At 36.8% G+C, this 26,238-nt stretch overlaps 1 protein-coding gene across 1 annotated transcript in view; it reads left to right on the top strand.

Annotated features, from left to right (window-relative positions):
- LOC127857329 (multiple epidermal growth factor-like domains protein 8) overlaps positions 1 to 26,238 on the top strand; it is an 81,508-nt gene that overhangs the window by 26,931 nt on the left and 28,339 nt on the right. The window contains exons 12-27 of the mRNA XM_052393733.1: positions 110 to 339; positions 2,264 to 2,405; positions 3,374 to 3,608; positions 3,973 to 4,135; positions 4,737 to 4,909; positions 7,660 to 7,946; positions 10,192 to 10,336; positions 11,535 to 11,724; positions 12,143 to 12,303; positions 14,442 to 14,607; positions 15,836 to 15,974; positions 17,002 to 17,130; positions 19,130 to 19,268; positions 19,889 to 20,102; positions 21,351 to 21,562; positions 24,159 to 24,405. Coding sequence (XP_052249693.1) covers positions 110 to 339; positions 2,264 to 2,405; positions 3,374 to 3,608; positions 3,973 to 4,135; positions 4,737 to 4,909; positions 7,660 to 7,946; positions 10,192 to 10,336; positions 11,535 to 11,724; positions 12,143 to 12,303; positions 14,442 to 14,607; positions 15,836 to 15,974; positions 17,002 to 17,130; positions 19,130 to 19,268; positions 19,889 to 20,102; positions 21,351 to 21,562; positions 24,159 to 24,405 — 2,972 coding nt within the window. The remainder of the gene's footprint in view (positions 1 to 109; positions 340 to 2,263; positions 2,406 to 3,373; positions 3,609 to 3,972; positions 4,136 to 4,736; positions 4,910 to 7,659; positions 7,947 to 10,191; positions 10,337 to 11,534; positions 11,725 to 12,142; positions 12,304 to 14,441; positions 14,608 to 15,835; positions 15,975 to 17,001; positions 17,131 to 19,129; positions 19,269 to 19,888; positions 20,103 to 21,350; positions 21,563 to 24,158; positions 24,406 to 26,238) is intronic.

Here is a 26,238-nt window from a genome sequence, read left to right as displayed (position 1 = left end):
CATTCGTCATTCCAACAATATTCATTTAAAACTGTTGCCATGCCAAAAATCTTCATTTTAAACTAATGTCATACCAAACAGTCTTTTTTTACTATCGTCATTCTGCTAGGTGCTACTACAAGTGCGCGCACGGGGAGTGTCTCTATGACATGGGGAATTACTACTGCGATTGCAACCTGGGCTGGACTGGGAAAGACTGCAACGAGGACTGCAAATGCAACGGGCATAGCATGTGTGAGGCTGGGGTTGGCATTTGCGACCTTTGCTTGAATAAGACCACTGGGCCGTACTGCAATCAGTGCCTTGTTGGTCATTATGGAGATCCTACTAAGTCTTATGGTGAGTTTTATTGCAGTCTTAAGATGTAAGATGATAGAAAATGTTGTTAAACTCGATTTTCATTATTTTGTCATGTAGATTCATGCATGCGTTCAATATTATATTTAAATTATTTAAATTAAAATAATATTTTTATTAAAATGATAATTAAATAGCAATTCAAGCACAAAATTAGATTTTTTTTAATGAATTATTCGTTATAATGTTTATTGTTCAATATCATGCACACGTTTTTGGGTAGTGTTTTTTATGCCCCCGGATCGAAAGATCGGGGGTATATTGTTTTTGGCCTGTCTGTCATTGTATGTGTGTGTGTGTGTGTCCCAAAACCTAAACCAAAACTTTAACCTTGGTCATAACTTTTGCAATATTGAAGATAGCAACTTGATATTTGGCATGCATGTGTGTCTCATAGAGCTGCACATTTTGAGTGGTGAAAGGTCAAGGTCATCCTTTAAGGTCAAAGGTCAAAAAAACAATTTCAAAAACTTTAACCAAAACTTTGACCTTCTTCATAACTTTTGCAATATTGAACATAGCAACTTGATATTTGGCATGCATGTGTATCTCATGGAGCTGCACATTTTGAGTGGTGAAAGGTCAAGGTCATCCTTCAAGGTCAAAGGTAAAAAAATAATTCGCGGCGCATTAGGGGGCATTGTGTTTCTGACAAACACATCTCTTGTTTTTTAAAGGAAAAGATCTGTGGCAGGCAATAATTTTCCAGATGCGAAAACTTCAAAACCAACTTTAACTAGATTTTTAACCAGGTTTTCCGAAGGAAAAAACTGGTTATTAGATTGGCGAATGCGGGCGGGCTGGCTGGCTGGCGGGCTGGCTGGCTGGCGGGCTGGCGGAATAAGCTTGTCCGGGCCATAACTATGTCGTTCATTGTCAGATTTTAAAATCATTTGGCACATTTGTTCACCATCATTGGACGGTGTGTCGCGCGAAATAATTACGTCGATATCTCCAAGGTCAAGGTCACACTTTGAGTTCAAAGGTCAAAAATGGCCATAAATGAGCTTGTCCTGGCCATAACTATGTCATTCATTGTGAGATTTTAAAATCATTTGGCACATTTGTTCACCATCATGGGACGGTGTGTCCCACGAAAGAATCACGTCAATATCTCCAATGTCAAGGTCGCCACGACTAAAAATAGATTTAAAAAAAAAAAAAACTTACAAAGGGGGTTAATTTTTTTTGGTCATTTCAAAAGTTCAGTTTGAGTTTTCTCCCTTTATCAGATTTTTTTTTCACAATGAAAACCTGGTTTTGTGACAATTTTGTCCCTTGTTTTGTATTATATCTGTGGCAACCAACTGCTTCATGGATGCAATAACAACACGAAAAAGAATCATATTTTGTATAATATAGTCATTGTGTATTTGAACCTCGTTTTGTGAAAACTGGGCTCAAGGCATTTGCATCAAGTGCGTCCCAGATTAGCCAGTGCAGTCAGCACAGGCTAAACAGGAACAGCACTTTCCGCTTTTTATTTCTTTCTTGTTTCAAGCAAGTCTCTTCTTAGCAAAATTCCAGTTAATGCAGAAAGAGTGGTCCCGGATTAGCCTGTGCGGACTGCATTTAACCCTTTCAGTGCGGGAACCGAATTTTGAAGGCCTTTGCAAACAGTTTGGATCCAGATGAGACGCCACAGAATGTGGCGTCTCATCAGGATCCAAACTGTTTGCTATTCTGATAATATTCTTGGAAAAAAAACGAAAAAAATGCTAATTTTAGAAATTAAGCAGATGACATTTAAGCAGACGACAAATTTCCCAGCATTCAAAGGGTGAAGAATGCATTTAGCCCAGTTTTTCCACAGCAAGGCTGATTGGTTGTTTTATATTAAAACGCTATGCATCAAAGCAGAGCAAGGATTAGATTGTTATGCATTAAAGCAAGTTGTTTTCCACAGGGTGCTACCAGTGCCAGTGTAACGGCCATGGCAACGAGACTCTGGGTCAGTGTAACAACATCACGGGCGAGTGCTACTGCACCCACCACACCATGGAGTACAACTGTGAGAGGTGTGAGAAGGGTTACTATGGCGACCCCAGGTGAGTGGACAACTTGACAGCATTGTGGTGGGATGAAATTATGCCCCCCTCCCACCCCCCCACCCCCATCCCCAACCCACAAACACTTTTATTGTCTTTTGGAATAAAAACAGTATCTTTTGTCAGTACCTTTCCCCAGATGAGTGGAAAATTTGAGAGCATTGTGGCATGATGAAATAATATTACCCACCCCCCTCATTCATATTGTTTAAAATTATTTTTTTGTCAGTATTGAATCAAACATGTGCATTTAAAGGCCATAAAAGAAACATCAAGTGGACATTAACTCTTCCAGTGCGGGAACCGAATTTTGAAGGCCTTTGCAAACAGTTTGGATCCAGATGAGACGCCACAGAATGTGGCGTCTCATCTGGATCCAAACTGTTTGCTATTCTGATAGTATTCTATGGAAAAAAAATCAAAGAAAATGCTAATTTTAGAAATTTAGCAGACAACATTTTAGCAGACAACAAATTTCCCAGCATGCAAACGGTTAAAACACATGCATTTAAAATCCATGATAAGCAATGCACAGGCTAATCAGAGACGACACTTTCTGCCTAAACTAAACTTTTGCCAAGAAGAGACTTCCTTTAAATTAAAAAAAACAACAAAAGCGTAAAATGTTGTCCCTTATTAGCATGTGTAGACTGCACAGGCTAATCTTGGACGACACCTTGCGCATATGCATTAATGTTTGCCCAAAACAATTATTGAAAAACATAATCTCATTGATATATATATACGCTACGAAGTGTGTAACCATGGTCATTGTAAAAGTACAGATTTTATTAGATTAAAAAAAGGATATATAGTTAAAAATAATGCAAACGTTTGCATGTTAATTGGGCCATTTTTTTATTTGAAAAAAAAGTATACACTAGCTTATGAAAGTATTATATATTAAGTTATCTCAGGGATTTTGGCTTGAAAGAAAAGACTTTATGAACATATTATTTATTGCGTAGGGACGGTGGGACATGTTACCGTGAGTGTGACCACGGTCTGATAATGGACAACGTACAGGACGGCGCGCTGGGCTCTCACAGGGGACTGGGCGTGAGCACCTGGCACGCGTACTGCCTCTGGATCCTCATGTCACAAAACCGGTTCACCCGGCCCTCAACCCCATGGGCTGGGCGGGCCCTGTCTGTACCTAGCATCACGCTGCGGCTCGAGGGGCTGGATGTGGAGTGTGAAAGGGTGAGTGATTCTGTGGTTTTAACCTATTTATTTGTAAGATTGAAATTGCATTGAAAGCCAAATGCTTATTGAAAGGCTCTTAAGTCTGGTTCCTGGGTTTAACCAGTACTTGGTGTCGTCTGGGGAGATCTTAAGAACCGCAATTGGGATCAACACATGACCTCCCAGATGCTAGGCTGACACCAAATCCACTACGCCACGTCGACATACCGATGATTCTTTGGTTACTTTGGTAAAATTGTATTGGCAAATGTAACCAAAAAAAGAAGAAGTCATAGTTAATACTTTCACATTTGAAAGACTGATGGAATGGATTGGAAATATGAATTGAGGTTCAAACTTATATGGAAGGTTTTATTTAAAGGACCATGTGTACGTGTATGACGGTATCCCAGCATTCATAGACAGCGCAGGAAGTGGCTTGTTGCTTGGCGCGTTCTGTGGGTCCTCAGCAACCGACCTTGAGAACGTCACAGCAAAGTCTGGCATCATGACCGTGTACTTTGATGCTGACATCAGTGGCGAATGTAAGTCATTGCTGAGATGATATTCATACCCTGGCATGTAGTAAGTAAGGGGGGCCTTTTAACCCTATCCTACTTGCATACGCATTTTGACGCATTTCTAGTCTATTAGACCAATCAAATTTAATTATAGACCTTTCTTTAAAGATTCAATTTTAAAAGGCTTCATTTCCAAGCCTACGATACTGATGAGCAGCAAACAGCATAAAACCTGAACAGACTGTGAGTTACATTTTACAACTTGTTGATGCATTCCTTTATACATAGCTGGTTTTTCGCTGGTTGCATGTAGCCTTCTTTTAGTATGCTTCTGAGCCGGAAAAGGTTTAGTTATATTAAGAAATGAGACAAAATCCCTAGCACATACAGAATAACATTTTGTAATTCAACCGAGTTACCACAATTCAAGTTAAAGTTCTTCAAAATTTCAATTTGTTATGTCTGTCTATAAAACCAGATAACATATTTGGTAGAAAGCGCTTCTGGGTCCATTTATATCGCATAAAGTACAAGTTGGAAGGAATCACAATAAATATATCCCATCTCTAATGAATAATGCCATCATAAAATGGAATTTGAAAACATCGTATTTTTTTCATTCAAGATTCATCAACAAAAGGCTTCAATGCCAGCTACATTGTGAATCGTTGCCCGTCGTCCTGTGATGTCGCTAGCAACCAGCAGTGTCTCCATGGCATCTGCGTTTGTGCTGATGGTTACGAGGGGTTCCCGGATTGTAAAATACAGACCTGCGCAAGGGGCTACACTTACGATAAGGTTTATACTTGTAGGGGTGGGATTTCTCCTCCTTTCAGCTGATTTCCGCTCTTTCAATGTCAAATAATTTTACAAATAGTTATCAACTTTGCTGGATCTATATACAAATACAGCATTTAGTTGAAATCTTTGAGTGGGGTTGGGCATTTAACGTCCCTGAGGTGGTTCTTGAATAACACACCTTTTTGTTTTTGTGTGTCTGTAAATTTGTATAACTGGGAATGGAAAAATTATTTGAATATTCAATTGAATGAATGCCTTTTAAATAAGTGAAAAGCCATATAAATATTTGTAAATTTGTATTATTTTTATAATCAAATAAAGTTGCATTTGCAGGGCTCAACATTTACCTAAAAACCAACTTGCCCTGCCGGGCAAGTACATAGAATATCTACTTGCCCTGAACGTAAAGTCACTTGCCCAAAAATGAAATATCACATTAACTGTAAAACCTCACGTTTTTGAATATAGATTAAAATGAAACACCACAAAACCTTTTTTATTTTTGCACATATAACAAAATGATTACAGCAATTGAAGTCTAAATTAAATGCTCTTTGTTCTTTTTTGCACTTGCCCTGGCGGACAACTAGATTAGAAAATAACTTGCCCGGACCCAACTTTTACTTGCCAGGGGCAATAGGACAACCGTTAATGTTGAGCCCTGATTTGTAGAAAGCTTTAAAAGATGTCACCATAACAACAGGTCATTCATTACCATAGTAACTTGTTATACCTTTTTATGTCCCCCACCACTATAGTGGAGGACATATTGTTTTTGCCCTGTCTGTTGGTTGGTTGGTTGGTTTGTGTTTGTTTAGTCCAACTTAAACATTTTGCCATAAGTTTTGCAAAATTGAAGATAGTAACTTCATATATGGCATGCACGTGTATCTCATGGAGCTGCACATTTTGGGTGGTGAAAGGTCAAATTCATCCTTCAAGGTCAAAGGTCAAATATATGGCTACAAAGTGGTCGGAAGGGGACATAGTTTTTCTGACAAACACATCTCTTGTTTTAGACCTTGAACGCCTGCCTTTAAAAGATTGTCACCATAGTAATACAACATTTGTTACCATAGCAATTTGTTATCCTTCCTTTTAGATCATGAATGCCTTCCATAGTGACCAATGAAAGCTTCACAAGATTGTTTCTATAGTAATAAGTCTTTTATTACCATAGTAACTTGTCATTCTGTCTTTAAGACAGTGGGAACAATGGTCTATTGGTAGGACGCTGATCTAGGAATCAGATGGTCCTTGGTTCGAATCCCGCTCAAAGCACATTTTTTTTTATAGCAAAAAATTATTATCATGCTTGCTCCTATGCACCAAGATGTATAAATGGGTACCTGTGTGTGAGAGAAATAGGCCAATGTACAATAGCTGCAGACTGTGCAGGCCTTGACACTAACTTTTTTGACAGGGTTCCCAGAGAGAACCCTGCTTTCAACTTTTGGTGAGCCTCACCCAAACTAGGGATTCCTCCTGTTTTGACGCACAGCATAAGGGCAAATAAGAACAAGATTAGAAGCATAGATTATTCAAGATAAGAAGCATATCAGTACACATTTTTATTTCCAATATTCATTCAGTTGTAATTGTCAATCTAAAATGTTACATAAACCTCATGCAGAAAAGTTTGCGAAAGTGAAAGTGAATTTAAGAGAATAAAAATGCGTCTTTCTTTAAATTTTACCGAGTACACTTTATTCCGGATCGTGATATAACTTGTCAGGTCATTCATGCATGTAGACCTATATGTATGCATAGTTTGGCAATCTCAAAACACGTTATTTACCTACTTATTGCATTATGTGTTTTGAACATTTGTATAACAAAAAGCATTATTCAATTTTAGTATTTTCAAATGCGTATAATTAAATGTGTTATCCGAAATCATTTTCAGATTTAATTATTCACGGAAAGTTAAGAAAATTCGAGCAACAAAGACACATTTCTCGTGTTTTTCATGTACAGATGAAAATCATGCCAAAATGAGACTTCATCATCATTCTTCCTCAGGGATAGTGTGGACTTTAATATTTAATTGCTGAATAAAACTTCTTAGCGCAGAGGTCGCTAATATCTTTTATTTTGGTAGAATATCGTAGAGCTTTTCTTTATGTGGAAACTGTTTCTCTTACTAAAAAAAAAATAGTTAATTATGCTTTATCTACAGTGCTACATTCGTTGAGATAAGGTCAGTAATAATCTGTGAAATGTACAGTTATTTGATACAGTTTCACGTGGGGTCAGTGTGTATACGGCTGCCTGAGAGCTAATTGTTTGATGCGCTTTCCAAGAAGAATTTGATTGACAGCTGGAAAAATCAATATTGGCCTCTCGCTGTGAAATTCATTCAAAACAGTAGCTCTTAGGCGGAGTTAACGGACATAGTAACTGGTCCGAGATATTAAAAATACACTACTTACCATTTCGGAATCTCTTCTTATAAATACGGCAAGAAATAAAAGATAATTACGCGGATTCAAATGGTCAATCAATACAAAGTAGTTCTATAAATTTAGGGTTCCCGGAGGATCACCCAGCTTGAAAGAACTAGTGACCCTCGCCAAAATCTGGTGTCCTCGGGTTCCCGGGACACCGTTAGTGTCGAGGCCTGCTCACACTGTGCGGAGTGTAAACAGTCGACTTATATCCCAGTGATTATAGGGTTAATGTGAATGTTTGTTAAAGATGCACAAGTAATCATAACAGACTCTTAATCCAAACCTTTAACCTTGTAGACATTGAATGCCTGTCAGAGTGACCACCCTATTGGCTCAGTGTCCTACCACATCACCCGGTATAATGTGGGCCCACCCGAGGGCAGCGTCCCGTTTGATGTGCGCGGTACGGGAGCTGGGCCGGTCCCTCGGTACGGGCATACGCTCATTGACTGTACCACAAGCGTGTTTCTGTTTGGTGGGAGGTCACTCAAGTATGGCCTCCTCAACGACATCTGGGAGTTTGACTTTCGAGTCGGGACTTGGACTGAAATAAAGCCTGTTTCAAGCGAACCTCCGAGTCCTAGGTATAATGTGCTGATTTTTTTTTGTTTGGAGTAAGTTAATTACACTGTGTTCAAATTTTATCAAATAGATTCTACCTCTTTTCAGCTTATTTCTCTTGTTGTTCTTTTTGTGTTGTTAAAAAAGCTCATGGGAAATTTGTAATGTGTTAGATGTGTGTAGACTTTTATTAAATAATATTGACGACTCTATCTAATCTATCTATCTATCTACTTAATACAGTGGCAAATTTCACAAATGGTATTCTGATTTAAATAGTACATGGAATCTCCAGGTTTCCAATTTATGAAGTCCTATGCCAAAACTAAAAGACTTTTTTCCCCCATATTAAAAGCTTATGTTTCTTATTGCCATACATGTTGCATTGGCCCCCTTAATGCAAATAGGTACCTTGGGTCTCGAAAGAAATTCATCAGGAATGTTTTTGGAAATTATTGAACAGTTATTATGTACATTCCAAGGATTTATTTCACATACCGTGACAGTTTCAATCCACCATTGGTGAATCTTCATCAGACTGTGACTTCGCAAGAAGTGCACGTCACAGGGCGGGCTTAGTGCCGGACTGTTTCCCAGCTGTAAACAAAGGCCTATAGATGGGGCTCAGTTGGTAGCCCCCTTCGTCCCTGTTCATCATCCGCCTTTCGCTACCTATTCCCTAAGTTTTCTGATTGCGGTGTTGTTTTCCCTATCCAAAACTAACCCCCCCTCCCAGTCAATGACATGGTTGTGCCTAGCTATATGGTTCGTAACTGTGCTGGAGTGTTTTGTTATTTCCAACTTCCCTCGAAGTCACAGTCTGATGAAGATTCACCAATAGTGGATTGAAACTGTCACGGTATGTGAAACAGTGATTTTTTTTGCCAGAAATTACAGCCGATATTCGGCTGCTTCCCAATTGCAAAAAATTACGTTTTTTCCCAAAAATTTGATTAAAATTTCCCAAAAAAAGACAAAATTTTCCCAATAAAGCCAATAAGATTACAATGTAATTTAGCAATAATTTCGAACGAGTGCCGATCGAGTTGCCGAGTCGTCGCCGAACAACAACTGACTGACGTATTTTTCGCGAATTTAACCGAATATGTTTTTACGTTGCTATCCACATCTCTCTCTATATTGCGGAGGATACCGACAATAGTCAATGTATCCCGATTGTAAACGCCTGTTTTTACACACGCCCAAGATGGCGGCAAGCAGACGAGAAATTTGCGATGCGCGGCGAAAATGATAAATAACATTCAAATTAACAACGGATATCATATGGTTATTACGGAATAATTTAATGCGTGTGTCAATTAATGCAAAATATAACGTTTGAGATAAAAACAACAAATATTTATTACAAATCTTCACAGTGAATGTGCATCACGTAAATCAGTGTTGGGAAATTGGAGTTAGTCTACGGTTACTCACAAAGTTAATGCATTTAAGATGAGTATCGTTCAAAAATGGAAAGAGACAAACATGATATGATTTATATGTTAGTGGATCTGTGTAAAATCAGATTCATATGCATATTCTGCTTTATTATGTTTGTCACGCTTTACAGTTTACTGAAATAGCATTGAAGTGCAAGATGTTGAAAGGTAAAGAAATGAAATAAATTATTTTAACTCCATATAATACATCATTAACATAGCAAGACCACTAAAGTGTTTTTTTTTATAAATATGTGTTAAAGTTTTCACCATATGATATTTAATTTAAAAGAATACTGAATTAAATTCTTACTGTTAAAGAGGTTATGATTAAATGGTATATTTAAGAATCTATATTGATTATTGCAAGTTCAATATGAATGTGGAAGGATATTAACTTAACATTGTCTTCATTGTAAGAACACATTAAATTAGTACTTTATAATATAAAAATGCTGTAAAACATACTTTAATAATTTTAATTCTGTTCTTATAATCATATTTATAATGTTTCCCAATTTCATGGTTTATCGCGCTATTTTTCCCAATTTCATGGTTTATCGCGCTAATTTTCCCAATCCAAAAGGCACAGGCTGTAAGGAAAAAAAGCAAAAAAAATCACTGGTGAAATAAATATTTGGAATGTACATATAAACTGTTCAATAAGGTACCTTGGGACATTTAAATTAGAAGGCAAATTAGATGGTACCTTTTTGCACAAATGGGGGGAATTTTATAATTTGAAGTTGTCATACAATTTTTAAGATGATAGACTCCAGATTGTACAATGTTGATAAAAGCTTCTGATTCTGATAAATATGCACAGGTACTTCCATGCAGCGTCCTGTATTCCGAGTAAGAAGATCTTCTTCATCTTTGGTGGTCTGGTGGCCGCGTCCCATGAGAGGCATGAGACCAGCAAGGAGATGTGGAAATTCGCCATCGATGCCCGCAAGTGGACCGGCCCTATTGTGAGTGAAATTGTGGGGCTTTATGCATAGGAATGGGAATTGGGAGAAATTAATAGGGATTTGTAAATAGCAGTGGTATTTGTGACTGGGAACAGAGCTTTGTGAAAAATAGCAGGGATTTGTAAATAGGAGTGGGGATTAGTAAATGGGAATGGTATTTGTTTATGGTAGTGTTGCTTTTTAAACGATTATAGAGGTTTCTAAATATGATTTGTGATTGGTAAATGGGGGTTGGACTTTGGAAAAATATTTAGGGCTTTCTAAATAGGAGTGGGGATTTGTAAATGAGCATGAGACTTTGGAAAAATGAATAGGGATTTGTTAAGAGCAGTGTTGTTTTTAATGTGAACAGTGTTTGTGAATAAAAGTGGGTATTAGTAAATTAAAACATTTGTTATTGTGCTTTTGTAAATGGGAATGGCGATTTGTAAATGGAAATAGGAAATTTTGTAATGGGTACAGGTCTAAATAAATTGTAAATGGGGATGACATTTAATTAATGGGAATTGGAATATTTAAATTGGAAGGGTCTAAATAAATGGTGATTTGTAAAATGGGAATCGTGGCATGGTCCCATTTTAGGCACATTACTAGCAAGGAGATGTGGAAGTTTGTCATCGATGCCCACAAGTGGACTGGCCCTTGTGTGAGTGGAATTGTGGGGGCTTTGTACGTGGAAATGGGACTTCGGAGAAGTTTATAGGGATTTGTAAATAGCAGTGGTATTTGTTACTGGGAATGGGGCTTTGTGAAAAATAGCAGGGATTTGTAAATAGGAGAAGGTATTTGAAAATGGTAGGGATTTTGAGAAATGAATAGGGATTTGCTTACAAGTGTGGGGATCTGTAAATAAGAATATGGGTTTGTAAAAATAATCATATGCCAAAGAGAGTGGGGGTTTGTAGTTAGGAGTACTATTTGTAAATGGGTATTGACATTTGAAAATGGGAATGTGAATTTGTATATTAAATTTGGGCTATGTAAATGGAAATTGCGATATGTTGGCATTCAGGATTTGTATATGGGAATTTTGGATTTAAGATATAAGTTCTATTTTGATAAGCTCTCTTTAATGAGCATGAACAGATATATAAGGCTCATAAAAGGGTATTATGCTTTCATTCATGTCAGCAATAGCTTTATCCCTTTGTACTATATTTGTGTATGCTTACAACCCTGCATATCTATATGTATCCAGCAGCCAATTTGGGTGAGCCCAGTGGCAGGTCACACTATGACCCTGGCCAATGAGAGCAAGTTGGTGATAATAGGGGGATTCTCCAGTGAGGACTACTTTAACGACGTGGTGTATGTCTACGACACCTACCCGTACCCCACTGTCTGGGAGAGGCATGGCACTGATAACGTCACTGGCGCAAAGCCAACTGGTATGTTTTGGGATGTTGGGTCAATTTGCAGTGATTTTAAAGCGATTTCAGATACCCAGCAAATTTGGAATTTTCATGGTGTGAAAACGTACAATAGAAAAATAAACAACTGATGCTGACAACTAATGCTGACACCTAATACTGAGCGATAATAATATGCAAAGCTCACCGGTTTGTTTGTTTTGGTTGCATATTTGTATGTCTAAATACAATCTATGTAAAGAAAGTACTTATATATTGATTGAGATTTTTTTGGGGTCTTTTTGATGAATTAATTACTTACATCTAATACAGACATATTTCGCGTACAACAAATAAAATAAGTAACCCAACTCTTGTATCTTATAAATTGTAAAACACATGTATTGATTTATGTGGATTACAATTGGTTCATAAACTTTGCTTGCATTTTTTTTAGGTATATACGGTCACAGTGCAGTGTACGACTCAACCTCGAAGACGGTCTACGTATACGGAGGTCATGTGTTCAGAGATGAGCGCTTTGCAGTGTCAAAGTATCTCTTCACATACGACATAGAGACAAACTCCTGGAGTATCTTGCAGCCAGATCTTGGCGACGTATGTAGTTCATTCAATTAAAAAATATGTATACATAGGCTATGTACGAAGTTCTTTCAATTTAAACCCTTGAATATCATCTTGATTGAATTGTAAGCTGATTGTTTAAAGAAGTAATGAGTCTGTTTCCTGAGAAGAATTTGTACTTGGTGTCCATGGCAAGATCTTTCAATATTTCTTAAGCATTAATTTTTTAGCTAAAATAATAACAAAAAACACACAATTGTGCAATAAAAATAACATATTTTCTGCAGTGTTCATACTTTTGTAGTCAAATAAAGGTAGACAATTTACGTATTTCCTTAAAAAAAACAAGTGCATCAGAAAATGTATACTGTTGGTCTTTTTCGTAATGGAAATATATTAATATTGCATACTAAGAAAGGCGATATTGCACTTTGCAAACCAAAGAAAGAACTGTTCTAAATAAATTCTAGTTGTATAAGCTCTTCCAACCTCAATCTATGTGTGGCGTAGTGGATGTGGTGTCCGCAAAGCGACCGGGAGGACACGGGTTTGATCCCTAATGAGGGAGTTGTTAAGATCTTCACCAAAGACACCAAGCACTTGTTTTACCTTTATAAGCCTTTTGATGGAATCAAGCTTAGATAAAAAGGTTTAAAACAAATAAATAGGTTTAAAACTATCTTGTTGATCAAAATGATGCGGTATCTGATGACAATTTGTCTAAATTGCCATAAGACAAATCAAAGTGTTACCATTTAATTTTACATGCATGGAATAGAGAAATGCAGAAGTGAAGTATGGTTGTTACTGGTTGAGTCGTGGGTTCTGTTTGATTCGTGGGTATAGAAATCGCGTGAAATCTCGCGATAGAACGTTCGCACATGATGCAGTACTTTATGGAAAAATGTGTTGACACGGTCACCATTTTTTTCCGATCAAAAATGCGTCAAAAACAAGTAAATAGTGTAATTCATCATAATTTGATAGGTCCTTATGAAGTATTTCCTCATTTATGTATTGTTCATATAGTGTTTCAAAGTAACACAAAATTGTTTTTTTATGAGTATTTACCATGCTACATCGTCTGTTGACATTTTTTCACAAGAAATTAACCTGTCCTGCAAGGTCAGTTTAAAGACTATTTATAGTATGCAAATCTTTAAATTCTGGCAGCCAATCAGAACCCACGAATCAACCGGAAGCTTACTTTCATGATGGTAGTTTGACACTATCAACACAGTCGATTATTTTGATGTTTAAAGACGATAAACATTTGGAAAAAAGCAACACATATTAAGGAAGAAAGGTTAATAATTGTTTTCATTATGATTCATGGTCATATATTTATAAAATATTTGTGATGTAACAACTTTATGAAAATTACCCACGACTCAACCAGACTATAGCATATAACAAACATGCTATCACCACGAAAAAAGAACTCAATTAACTTTTTGTCCCCGACCGGTTTTACCGGAGGGGACTTATGGTTTGCGCTCTGTCTGTCTGTCAGTCAGTCAGTCAGTCAGTCAGTCAGTCAGTCAGTCAGTCACACTTTTCTGTATCCTGCGAACTTTAAAAGTTCTTAATATTTTTTCATGAAACTAGCAACATGGATAGATGGCAATATGGATATTATGCACGTCATTTCATTTTGTTCCTACGTCAAAAATTGTGGTTGCTATGGCAACCAAAAAACAAACAAAAAACAATCTGAAAATGGTGAAATTTCTGACAATGGTGGAGCCGGTAGGGGACCATATTGCTTGACAATGGCCTTGTTAAATAATAATATCGATTGTTTCTTATAATAAAAACATTTCAGCAAAGTGCATGATATACAGAGGACATTAGTTAGGACACAAAAAGGTGAGCCTTGCTCTGTGAAAACAAGCCTTAATGCATGTGCGTAATGTGTCCTCCCAGATTAGCCTGTGCAGTCCGCACACGCTAATAAGGGATGACACTTTCCGCCTTGACTGGATTTTTGCAAAGAAGACACTTCCTTTAAACAAAAGATACCATTAAAGTGGGAAAGTGTTTTGACTGCACAGGCTAATCTGGGATGACACTTTATGCACATGTATTAAGCCCCGTTTTCCCAGATTGAGGCTCAAGTATTTAAACATGTTACCACAGCGAACAACACAATTCCATGTTGCTCATTGTAGTTAACATTTGCGCTGGATGGGGCGCTGTACAGGTACTTCCACATGGCCCAAGGTTTCAAGGATTACATGGTTGTTGTCGGGGGTTACGACCAACACCATGAACCCCAGAACTCACTATTTGTTTACAACTACCGCTGCAATTACTGGCATCAGATTCCATTGGCTGGTAAGAGTTACTATGCTGTGTAAATTTCATCGTTTGCTAGAGTACTGGTTCTAATTCAATAGTTATCAGAGAAATTAATATGTTCAACAGTTGCTTAGTCATGAGTCAGAATGAAAGAGTTAATACGAAAAAAGGAAAAAACAGTTTAAAATATGGATATTTTATACTTCTATTTGTCACTGTTTGCAACTGTTAAATACCACTTACATTTGTATAAATCACTGATATTTTCTATAAACGACAAGAAATTATAAAATAAAAATGCACGTTTTACTGGCTCCTATTGAAATCAATACTGAAAGTTCCGGATGCTGTTTCATCATGCTTCTAGGCAGATCTTGGCCTGATACAAAGGTGCTTGATATAATTTTTATATCATGCAGGTTATTTATTTATTGCATTTTGTAAATGATGCACAGTACTAATGAAAGTGTGGATATCGACTTTCTTTATTCATTTTAATTGAAGATCTTTCAAGAAAACAACATTTTCTAAGATATTTTTTTAGTGTGTGCTTTTTCACCTTTTTATGCCCCTGGTAGGGTGGCATATAGCAGTTGAACTTTCCGTCAGACCTTCTGTGCATCTGTCTGAAAACTCTAACATTGGCCATAACTTTTAAATATTGAAGATAGCAAATTGATATTTGGCATGCATGTGTATCTCATGGAGCTGCACATTTTGAGTGGTGAAAGGTCAAGGTCATCCTTCAAGGTAAAAGTTTTTTAAAAATCAAAGGGAAGTAACAAGCTTTAAAGGGAGATAATTTCTATTTATCATTTGGTAGGTACAGATTATTTTCCCAAGAGAAGTTATATTTTTTAAAGAGATATAAAAATAATATTTTTTATCAAAACGGCGCAGTAGGGGGCATTGTGTTTCTGACAAACACATCTCTTGTTTTAATATAAAAAGACCAAAAAATAAAGTGTAAGGGGATATACCATGGAAATCAGTCTGTGGTGTGGGGATATTCAATTTGTATGACAAAGGCACTCCTTTTTTTTTAAACGAAACCTTCAAACTTGCATTCAGTTATTGTGCTACTGGTGATATATACTTGTGCATGTGAATTTTTTTTAATGCTATGATTCAAATAGCTATAGTTTTTACTCTTTCGAGCATTAGAATTTCTATGACTTGATTATTACTAGTGCAACATGCTACATATTATCATTCAATGCTACTGTTACAAGCTGTAGTTAAGTTCTATTTATTTCCCTTACAGATGAGGAAGGTATGCACATTTCTTCACTAGTTTCCGCCAGTTCAGTCGTCTACAACAACTCTTTGTACATATTTGGAGGCATCGGAACCAACATTGAAGGCAACATGTACAGGCTGAAAATACCTGAAGACATTTGCGGGTAACCAAGCGCTCTTTCAATTATGGATTTTATTTGCAGCTTAGCAATGAAAGTTTTATTCAATATGCATTGTATAACAGTATACACTGCTCCAGTCTAAAGCTTTGCAATTAGTATAAACCTATTAATTTATGTTCCATTGCATAGAAAGCCTAAGGCTTATTTGAAACGTTCTTGAGTCCTTTTCATGGGACTAGAACCAGTACTTGGTGTCTAAAGGGGAAATCTTAAGAACGCTCCTACGGTAGGAAACCAGGTTGTTTTTTTCAGCCCGAATTTATAGCTAAAATTCGGCTATGTTCCCAATCCCAAAAAGTATACTTTTTTCCCAAAATGTGGCAAACATTCCCAATTTCCAAAAAAAAATAATTTTTTTTTAGAAAGAAGTGTTTTATGTGTATTTTATCTTGATTTTAATTCAATTACATCAAACAAAGTATTATATGATTTTGTTCTTTTAATTTGAATGATTAGAAAGAGTTATATCAAATTTAGTATTTCCCTAATCAGTGGACTTTTCCTTTGGAATAAAAAGGCTAATGAATTTATTTTCCCAATTTCATGAAAATGCTGATAAAATTCCCAATTCCAAAGCCATGGGCTATCTTCCCAAAGAGTGGAAAAAAAACACCTGGAAACAAACCTGTGACCTTCCGCTCGCTATAGGGACACCATATCCATTACACTACTGTGACCTCTTAAATTAATGTCAATTAATCACTGCTTGGTGTCCATTTCATCAAACTTTTCTAATGGAAGCATCAATTCATCCTTCAATCCTTTTCATCTCATATAAAATTTGGTAAAAATGGTAAAAGTTCTCGTAGGCCAGTATTTATAAAACTGCTAATTACAAATAAATAAAGTAAAAATACTAAGTTTTTTCAGAAGTTACATTTCCAGACAAAATTTTCTATTGGAAAACCAATGTTCTCTGTCTGCTGAAATGTAATGTTTTAATTCTTTAAAGTAATATCTACCAAATTGAAACATTTAAACTTTAAAAGATGCTTTTTAATTATTTCAGGATGTACAGTGCAGCTAACTTATCCATTCCGGCTTGCCTAAACGTGGTGGGCTGTAGTGCAGCCATTCTGAGAATTCGTGACGTGGAAAGAACCGTCTGTTTTTCAACTGAGGTCCCTCCTATTGCCAGGTAGAACACAAAAACAGGCTCTAGGTACATTATAAAGTTGTTGTGCTCCAAAAAGGGAATGGTTGTAGTTGTAATGTTGCAAATTAAAAACTAAACTGGAATAGTCTTAGCTATAATACGTTGAATATTTTGTCACCAAAAAAAATGGTTATGATAAAAAACTATTCTTTTGTATAATTGCCAATATTAATAATGGCACATGCTTGTTTAGCTCAAGTTCTCACTGCTTATATTTCAAACTGAAATTCCTTTATGAGAAATACAAATTATGGTTTTCACCTCTCATTTTTGTCCCACAGTCCTGGGTTCTGTTAACAAATTGTCGATTTTAAATAAATGTACTGGGCATAATAGGGTTTTCAAAGAACTCTGGAATTTGGATATACTTATTTCATGCCATATAGCATGGGAAATGACAGTGTGACTTCAATCACCCAAAATATACTTCTTTGTCATGTTTTTAGTAAACCACTTGTGGATGTGCTTTTCATTTGTAAACAGCATCGTTAGGCTGTATTGAACATTGATTTCCTCAAATGATTGTGCAAGCAACCCTAGGAAAACAAAAACAGAATGGAAAGGTTTATTTGGCAACAAGGCTGACAACATTGTACCTATTGCGTTCTATCAGTTCAATAATAAATATGAACCTCATTCTGAAAAACACACACAGGATTTAATATTTGTGCATCAAGTGTTGTGTCAGAGTAGCCTTTGCAGTTTGCACAGGCTAATTCGGGACGACACTTTCCACTTAAGCAGGCTAATTCAGGACGACACTTTCCACTTAAACAGGCTAATTCGGGACGACACTTTCCACTTAAACAGGCTAATTCGGGACGACACTTTCCACTTAAACAGGCTAATTCGGGACGACACTTTCCACTTAAACAGGCTAATTCGGGACGACACTTTCCACTTAAACAGGCTAATCAGGGACAACACTTTCCACTTAAACAGACTAATCAGGGACAACACTTTCCACTTAAACAGGCTAATCAGGGACGACACTTTCCACTTAAACTGGCTAATAAGGGACGACACTTTCCACTTAAACAGGCTAATCAGGGACGACACTTTCCACTTAAACAGGCTAATAAGGGACGACACTTTCCACTTAAACAGGCTAATCAGGGACAACACTTTCCACTTAAACAGACTAATCAGGGACAACACTTTCCACTTAAACAGGCTAATCAGGGACGACACTTTCCACTTAAACAGGCTAATAAGGGACAACACTTTCCACTTTAACAGGCTAATAAGGGACGACACTTTCCACTTAAACAGACTAATCAGGGACGACACTTTCCACTTAAACAGACTAATAAGGGACAACACTTTCCACTTAAACAGACTAATCAGGGACGACACTTTCCACTTAAACAAACTAATCAGGGACAACACTTTCCACTTAAACAAACTAATCAGGGACAACACTTTCCACTTAAACTGGATTCTTGTTAGGAAGAGACTTCCTTTAAACAAATAAATCGTAAAAGCATACTGCACAGTCTAATCTGGGACAATACTGTACACACATGCATTAAAGCAGACTGCACAGTCTAATCTGGGACGATACTGTACACACATGCATTAAAGCAGACTGCACAGTCTAATCTGGGACAATACTGTACACACATGCATTAAAGCAGACTGCACAGTCTAATCTGGGACGATACTGTACACACATGCATTAAAGCAGACTGCACAGTCTAATCTGGGACAATACTGTACACACATGCATTAAAGCAGACTGCACAGTCTAATCTGGGACGATACTGTACACACATGCATTAAAGCAGACTGCACAGTCTAATCTGGGACAATACTGTACACACATGCATTAAAGCAGACTGCACAGTCTAATCTGGGACAATACTGTACACACATGCATTAAAGCAGACTGCACAGTCTAATCTGGGACAATACTGTACACACATGCATTAAACCCCGTTTTCCCAGAGGGGGGGTTCATATTGTGCCTATGACACTTCAGGGAGGGTCCGTATGTCTCCATGCACAAGGGGGCAGCCTCAGTGTGTGATGAAGATCACCACAAGGACCGGGATTGTGAACGAATCATGAACTGTTCCGAGTGCGTGGCAACATATCCATATTTTAAGAACGCACCGAAGGTATGTGGCTATTGTATAATGCTGTTCTCTATTGGCTAAAAAATAACAATACAAATTTGTTTCCACTTTTCAAACTAACCCTGACTTATTTCTGGCATGCAATTTTTCTCAGTGCTCATTGGGAACTTTTTGAATACCATGTACGTCAGTCAGTGTGTGTGCTAATTTTTTCTTTTGACAAATGCTCCTTTTGAATAGCTTTGCAGATTTTATTGAAACTTCACAGGAATGATTCTTGTTTGACCAGAGTTTAAAATACATTGTAAAAATGTAAACTTCCTAAATGATCTTCTCTGAAACAACAATTGTCATGGTTTTAATATTTGGTATGTAACATTTTCTAGTTTTCCTCTACTAAGTTTAGTAAAGTTATGTCAATGCAGCTTCAAAGTGCAGAAGGGGTCATTGTGTTCTACAAACACAGCTCTTGTTAATTCTGTTTCCAGTTACTGCAAAACTGATGCCAAAATATTACGGCATCATTGAGTAATGCAATAATATTATCATGGTTACAGACTTGAAAATGTTGCAGTAACTGCTGTATTGCTTATTCCTATAATAGTGCCATGGATACAGACCTGTAATTGCTTACTCCGATAATATTACCATGATGGTTACAGACCTGTAAATGGTGCAGTAACTGCCTGATCGGGCGATGCATCAAGCGCGGGTCCACCTGCAGCAACAACCACGGCTGCGACGTGTTCCAGATCAAGGGAGGAGTCCCTCAGGTGTCCCCTTCTCAGCCTGGCTGCCCAGTGAAATCATGTTTGGCCTCCACCTGCAAACGCTGCCTTGAAAAAGACTGCCTATGGACCAAGGGGATTACCAGACGTGAGTTTGTCATAGGAACTGAGGAGGGGGGGGCAGAATTATTTTGTGTCTAAGGGGGCACAATAAAAAGGTGGAGTTTGAAATTTCTCACTCTTGTAGAAACAATTTGACCATGAATTTTGCATCTAGCAAAAAAATACTGTGAAACCATTATTATTCGTCCGACATTAATTTTCGCCTTTTTCGTCCTTCGACCGATGGACGAATTTAAGATCCTAACGAACAATCATGTCCCATATTTGAAACAAATAAGACTGAATTACCGTAGGCATGAGGCATTTAAATCCATCGTAATCCACGCATATACACAGGGCTCGAAATTAACACTCGCACACTCGCAAAATGCGAGAAAAAAAAAATTGCACGGTAAGTTATAAGCCACTAGTATTTTTTTGCAAATAAAGAAATAGTGAAAAAAACGAGTTATATTGCTTAATGCGTTCGACGGCATGAACGCTAAACCGTAGGTCAATTTTTTGAACGTCCGAATACCCATATGCGGAAGCGCGCACCTTGTTTGTTGACTGGTATACTTATAATACAGATACACAGATGGTATTGATACAAAGAACATGAAACAGTCGACTATTCACACTCAAGTTAAATCCGGTTTTGACACAAAGGGTAGTTCATTATACAGTGTACTGACAACTGACATTTCCTATAAAACGCGAATGCAATAAGGCTGTATCGAATGCGTCGACTTCGTTTAGGTATAATAATGTTGATTAGCGCTAATTGTTAACAACTTTATTACCCATTGTGTGTATTGTGTTTTTCAGGGGTGTTGCAGATTATACAGCCTACACGCGGCGAATCTGGATTAAAGACAATACTATTAAACGCAATTAAAATATTACGATGTGTGATCAACACCTGACTGAAATATATTCTGCGCTTTGTTACAAATTAATAAAGAACATTTTGATTTGTGTTTGGTTGTTTGGTTTAAACTGCATCTTCTATTTTTGTACATTTACATAAAAACCCGTACCTTTGTTTTTTTTTATAACAAAACATTTTTTACATGTATTACAAACAAATCGGACGTTGTTTTTTTTTCAAAACCAGAAATGGGCGAATTTAAGAGCGGACGAAATAGTCATTTTTATGAAAAGGGCGAAATTTTGTGCCGACGAAAATAAATGGTTTCACAGTAGTACCTTTTTCTCCCTCTTGCAGAGACAATAGGATCGTTTAACCGAGACATACTTGCCCCAGGTGTATTCCAATCATTCCCTATTTCAGAAACAATAGGACCATTGTTCCCATCTCAAGGCTGGACTTGCTTGCCCCAGATGTACCAATCGTTCAGGAACGGCAGCGTTGCCACGGTGATCAGCAAGCCTGGTGACTGCCCCGCCCCCTGCCAGGACCACAAGTTGTGTGAGACGTGTCTCGGGTCAAAGGGGTCGGAGGGCGGCTCACTTGAGTGTTACTGGAGTGTAACCCTTGCAGAGGTGAGTGCAGTTTAACCCTTGCATAGGTGTGTATATAGTTTGCTTTTATGAATTATCCGTCCATTACCGTTCAAGTTCATGTTAACATATTGGTATGAATGAACTAAGTCACATGTTTACATATTGGTATGAATGAACTAAGTCACATGTTTACATATTGGTATGAATGAACTAAGTCACATGTTTACATATTGGTATGAATGAACTAAGTCACATGTTTACATATTGGTATGAATGAACTAAGTCACATGTTTACATATTGGTATGAATGAACCAAGTCACATGTTTACATATTGGTATGAATGAACCAAGTCACATGTTTACATTTTGGTATGAATGAACTAAGTCACATTTTTACATATTGGTATGAATGAACTAAGTCACATGTTTACATACTATTACTGCGGACATCATTATTGTAATATCAAAATAAAGATCTTTGTTTGAATTTTGATATTGTTTTGGTGGTCCTAGATAGTAGATAAACATCTAAATATAAAAAGAAACTCTAAACATGGAGCAAATACAAGAATAGTCTCATGTCTATATAGGCTCTGTTACAGTGCAGGGTACATATAAATACACATGACCAATAAAGTTATACTTAACTGAATATAGCGTTAGTTACACTGTGCATGTATGCATTATTCATCCCCTTATATTACTATCTGTAAATGAGGCTGATAAGCCTGTTTGGCTATCAAGACATGATATGTTCCTGTTCAAGTAAACATGAAAGTTTTTTTAATGAGATTTTTCTTAATACAATATTTTTTATTAGCTCACCTGAGCATGATATGCTGAGTTCTCAAAGTGGGCTATTTGGATCACCATATGTTTGGGGTCCATAGTTTTCAGGTGTGCTATGTGCAGTGCATGTCGTCAACTTTTTGCTTGATTCAACTCTAGAGGCCACATTGTTCTTCCAATCTTGTTGAAACTTATGGAGAATGTTTATCTGGACAAAATCCAGGCTGAGTTTTAATCTGGGCCACATGTGTGTCTCAAAACTGGGTCATTAGGTGAAATCTGAGATAAAAACCTTGTGACCACTCTAGTTTGTATGCCCCCGAAGGAGGGCATAAAGTGATCACACTGTCCGTCTGTCAGTCCTTTCGTCCGTCACACTTTGCGTTTAGGTTTCGAAAAATGCTCATAACTTCTATGTCACTTCAGATGTAACATTCATATTTAGTATGCATGTGTATATGGACGAGGCCTTTCCATATGCACATTAATTTTGACCTCTTTGACCTTGACCTTAAACTTAGGGTCCGTGTTTAGGTTTCGAAAAATGCGTTTAGTTTTCGAAAAATGCAAATAATTTCTTTCAAAGCGTTTATCGGGGGCATATGTCATCCTATGGAGACAGGTCTTGTTATTTGTGCATACTTAATTATTCAATTATATGTTTAATTATGGGTATCAATTTAAAAGTCATATATGAACGTACTTCAATGAGGAACTTGTTACATTATATCTGTCATATTAAAATAGACTACTTTGTTATGAATTTTGTTATTGTTCTGGTCTTAAACATAGTTTATGATCAACAGGGTTCACAGGGGTTTACACACGGACTGGACAGAATGTAAACACACCACTAAGTACTTTATTTTGCAAATAAGTCAATTTATTGAAATATATTTGCAAACATCTTTAGTGCATAACAGACAGTTTTTATTGGAGTTTGTGCCAATATTTAAGATTTAAGAATAAATCCTTCATTACGTCTGAAATCAGTGCCAAAATTTAACGTTGCGTGCAGCATAACCGTGTAAATGAATGATGTGCAGCATAACCCTGTAAATGAATGCTGTGCACATCATAACTTTGGCCAAGAACACTGGCTTTTTAAAATAAAGTAATTCTGATGCATATTTAATTTCCATAAGCAGCACCAAACTTTATTTTATGCACTAGTTGAAATTCTTAAAAAAAATAAAAATAAAAGTTATTTGAAAAAAGCTCTACTGACCGGTTTGTTTACCGGTACATACAATAAACGTTTAATTGTGAACCCCACAAAGTCATGTGATCCTGTACCATGTAAAATGTGGCGGTACAAAATGTCCAGTCTATTTTTTAATTAAGAATGAGACAATCACACCACAGTCTAATAAAATCAGAAGATAAACATCACAATATGGAAAGGAACTCAAAACGTGGAAATAAATTAATACAAAAACAATATATTGTACAATAGGCTCTGTTACAAGGCATGTATTCAGCATACATGTTACTACAAAGTGGCAATAAAGTAATACTTAAATGTAAATGAAATTAGTTACACTCCCTGCGTGCCTACAGGTCTATATAAAGAACAAATACAAATGTCTGGGAAAACAAAGTTAATTGCATGTGTGTAAAGTGTTGTCTAAGATAAGCTTTTGCAGCAACACAGGCTAATCATTATGACACTTTCAGCTTTATGGTATTTTTTGTTTGGAGCAGGTCTCTTTGTAGCAAAAAAAGTTAAGCAGAAAGTATTGTCCCTAATTAGCCTGTGCAGACTGCAGGCTAATCTATCTACTATTTCCAGAGCCAGGTTCAAATACAAATAAATCAATATTCACACGTGAATGCTGTGTTACAGTGCATACCCCCGGCCTACACGTCCCTGCACTGCCTGGGCGGGGTGTGTGGGACACTCCTCCAGGGGGAGCCAGGCAGATGCCCCGCCCCCTGCTCAACGTACACCAAGTGTGCGGACTGTAGACGGGCCCCAGGCTGCGGCTGGTGCGCGCACGGGGGCGAGAACGGGGTCGGGGTCTGTTCACCGGGGACACTCAGCGGGCCGGAACACTCGGAAATGTGTGCGAAGAAGAACAGCGTGTTTACTGGTCAGTGTGTTTTTGTGGGCCCATTATTCGACCCCTAGTCTATAGGTTATAGGAAAAAGATGTTCAACTTTGTGAAGAAAGCATGAAACTTTGTATGGATCCATTTTAAGGTATGCTGAATTCAATAAGATGTGAGGACACGCGATTGGAAAACTCTATATGCCCTAAAATGAGGCTCCAAAAGAAGGCCCATTTTTCATTTTTTATTTTTGAGCAACAGGATAGGAAACAAAAACAATACATATTTTTTTCAATAACTATTGTTTCTTTATATAAAAATGTATCAATATTTAATATATCAAACATTTTTATACATAGAACACAGTAAAATTACAAAAATGAGGCCCAAAAAGGGGAAAAATCTAAAAATAATGGTTTCAAAACATTTAATGCTTAAAAATGTCCACTTATTGATTTTACATGTTATATTTAACTAAATTGATCTTAATAAATGTCCTTCAACTTTTTAAATCCAAAACTAAACAATGCCTGCCCCAAAAGTAATGAGGCCCCTAATGGGAACACTTAAGTAATACCTCTCCGGTAATGCAAGTAATACAAATAATGTTGAATCACTGGACCAAAAAAAAATCTTAAAATAATTTATCATTTTTGCATTATTAATATCTCATAACAAGTATTCCATATTTAATTATCAAGGTTAAAGCCATATATGAGGCCCTACATTGGAACTTACTAATTATTGTTTAGTGTATATCAACTTCAATACTGAGTATCAGCTTTAATACTGAGTATGAGTAAAATGAGAACATGATTAAGCAAAACAGTACCATATATATTTTTTTCATAACTATTCATAAACTTCAGTTCATATCAATTGCATGATATAAAATATAATATTTTTCAATTACAAGCAAACTAACTAACAAATGAACTTGATCAAGTCTAAACAACTTCAGTGTTGAATATGTTATCTTAATTCGGTTTGGTTCTTGTAATATTTGTTAGACGTAAGTTGTCTCCTAAACAATGATAATTCAATAGTCTGTTCATGTATGGTTAATGCATAATTATACACAACTAAAATGATCAGTAGATTTAAACTCAGAATGAGGCCCAATTCTTGGTTTTTCATGTATACCAGTATTATCTAAACATGTCATAAAATGTATTATAGATAATTCCATTAGTTCTATACAGCAGTAATTCGTAGTGATGTCATGTATTCATATCATATAAACCTATTTATTATAGAGTGTATACTAAAATGTATCTAATACTTTTTGGTATATACTTGTATTATGCAAGTATCTTATTCTCTTACACAAAGGCCTTCACAATGGCACAACTGTGTTTAGAGTAAATTTGCCTCGATGCATTTCATTTACATCTACCAGAGCAGGTGTTTTTACAGTTGCATTTGATAAGCTCTCTACAACTCTTAGCAGCTTTCGGAAGGGAACTCCAAAATGGGACCCAAGTGTCATTGTTCTTGATCCATCCCCAGTCACTAGGATTAGGCAACTCAGGATTCGCAATCATGGCTTGACCCCAAACGTGACCTGCTTGATACACAGCCCTATTAACATGCTGGACAAGTGCGCAAGGAATGTTTTTAATCTGTCTATTTCCTTGAGAAAAGAGATGCTTCCTAGCTTAATTTACAGATGCAAGAAATAAGGTTTTGCCTTACAATAAGATAATGTATCGTTCCACAACTTTGAAATCCTCATCTGTCACTGAAATCAAGGGACTTGACAACCGTTTAAAAACTGGGAAAAGATGAGGGAGCGTAATGAAAAGCGTGAATGCTGTCTTTTTGCCTGCAAATGCAGAGACAGTATCGCATCCTGACAATGCATGAAGAAATAA

Source organism: Dreissena polymorpha, chromosome 14 (assembly GCF_020536995.1).
Source record: "Dreissena polymorpha isolate Duluth1 chromosome 14, UMN_Dpol_1.0, whole genome shotgun sequence".
NCBI classification, from domain to species: Eukaryota; Metazoa; Mollusca; class Bivalvia; order Myida; family Dreissenidae; genus Dreissena; species Dreissena polymorpha.
The sequence above is the reverse complement of the archived record's forward strand: the minus strand, read 5'-3'. Positions and strand labels throughout refer to the sequence as shown.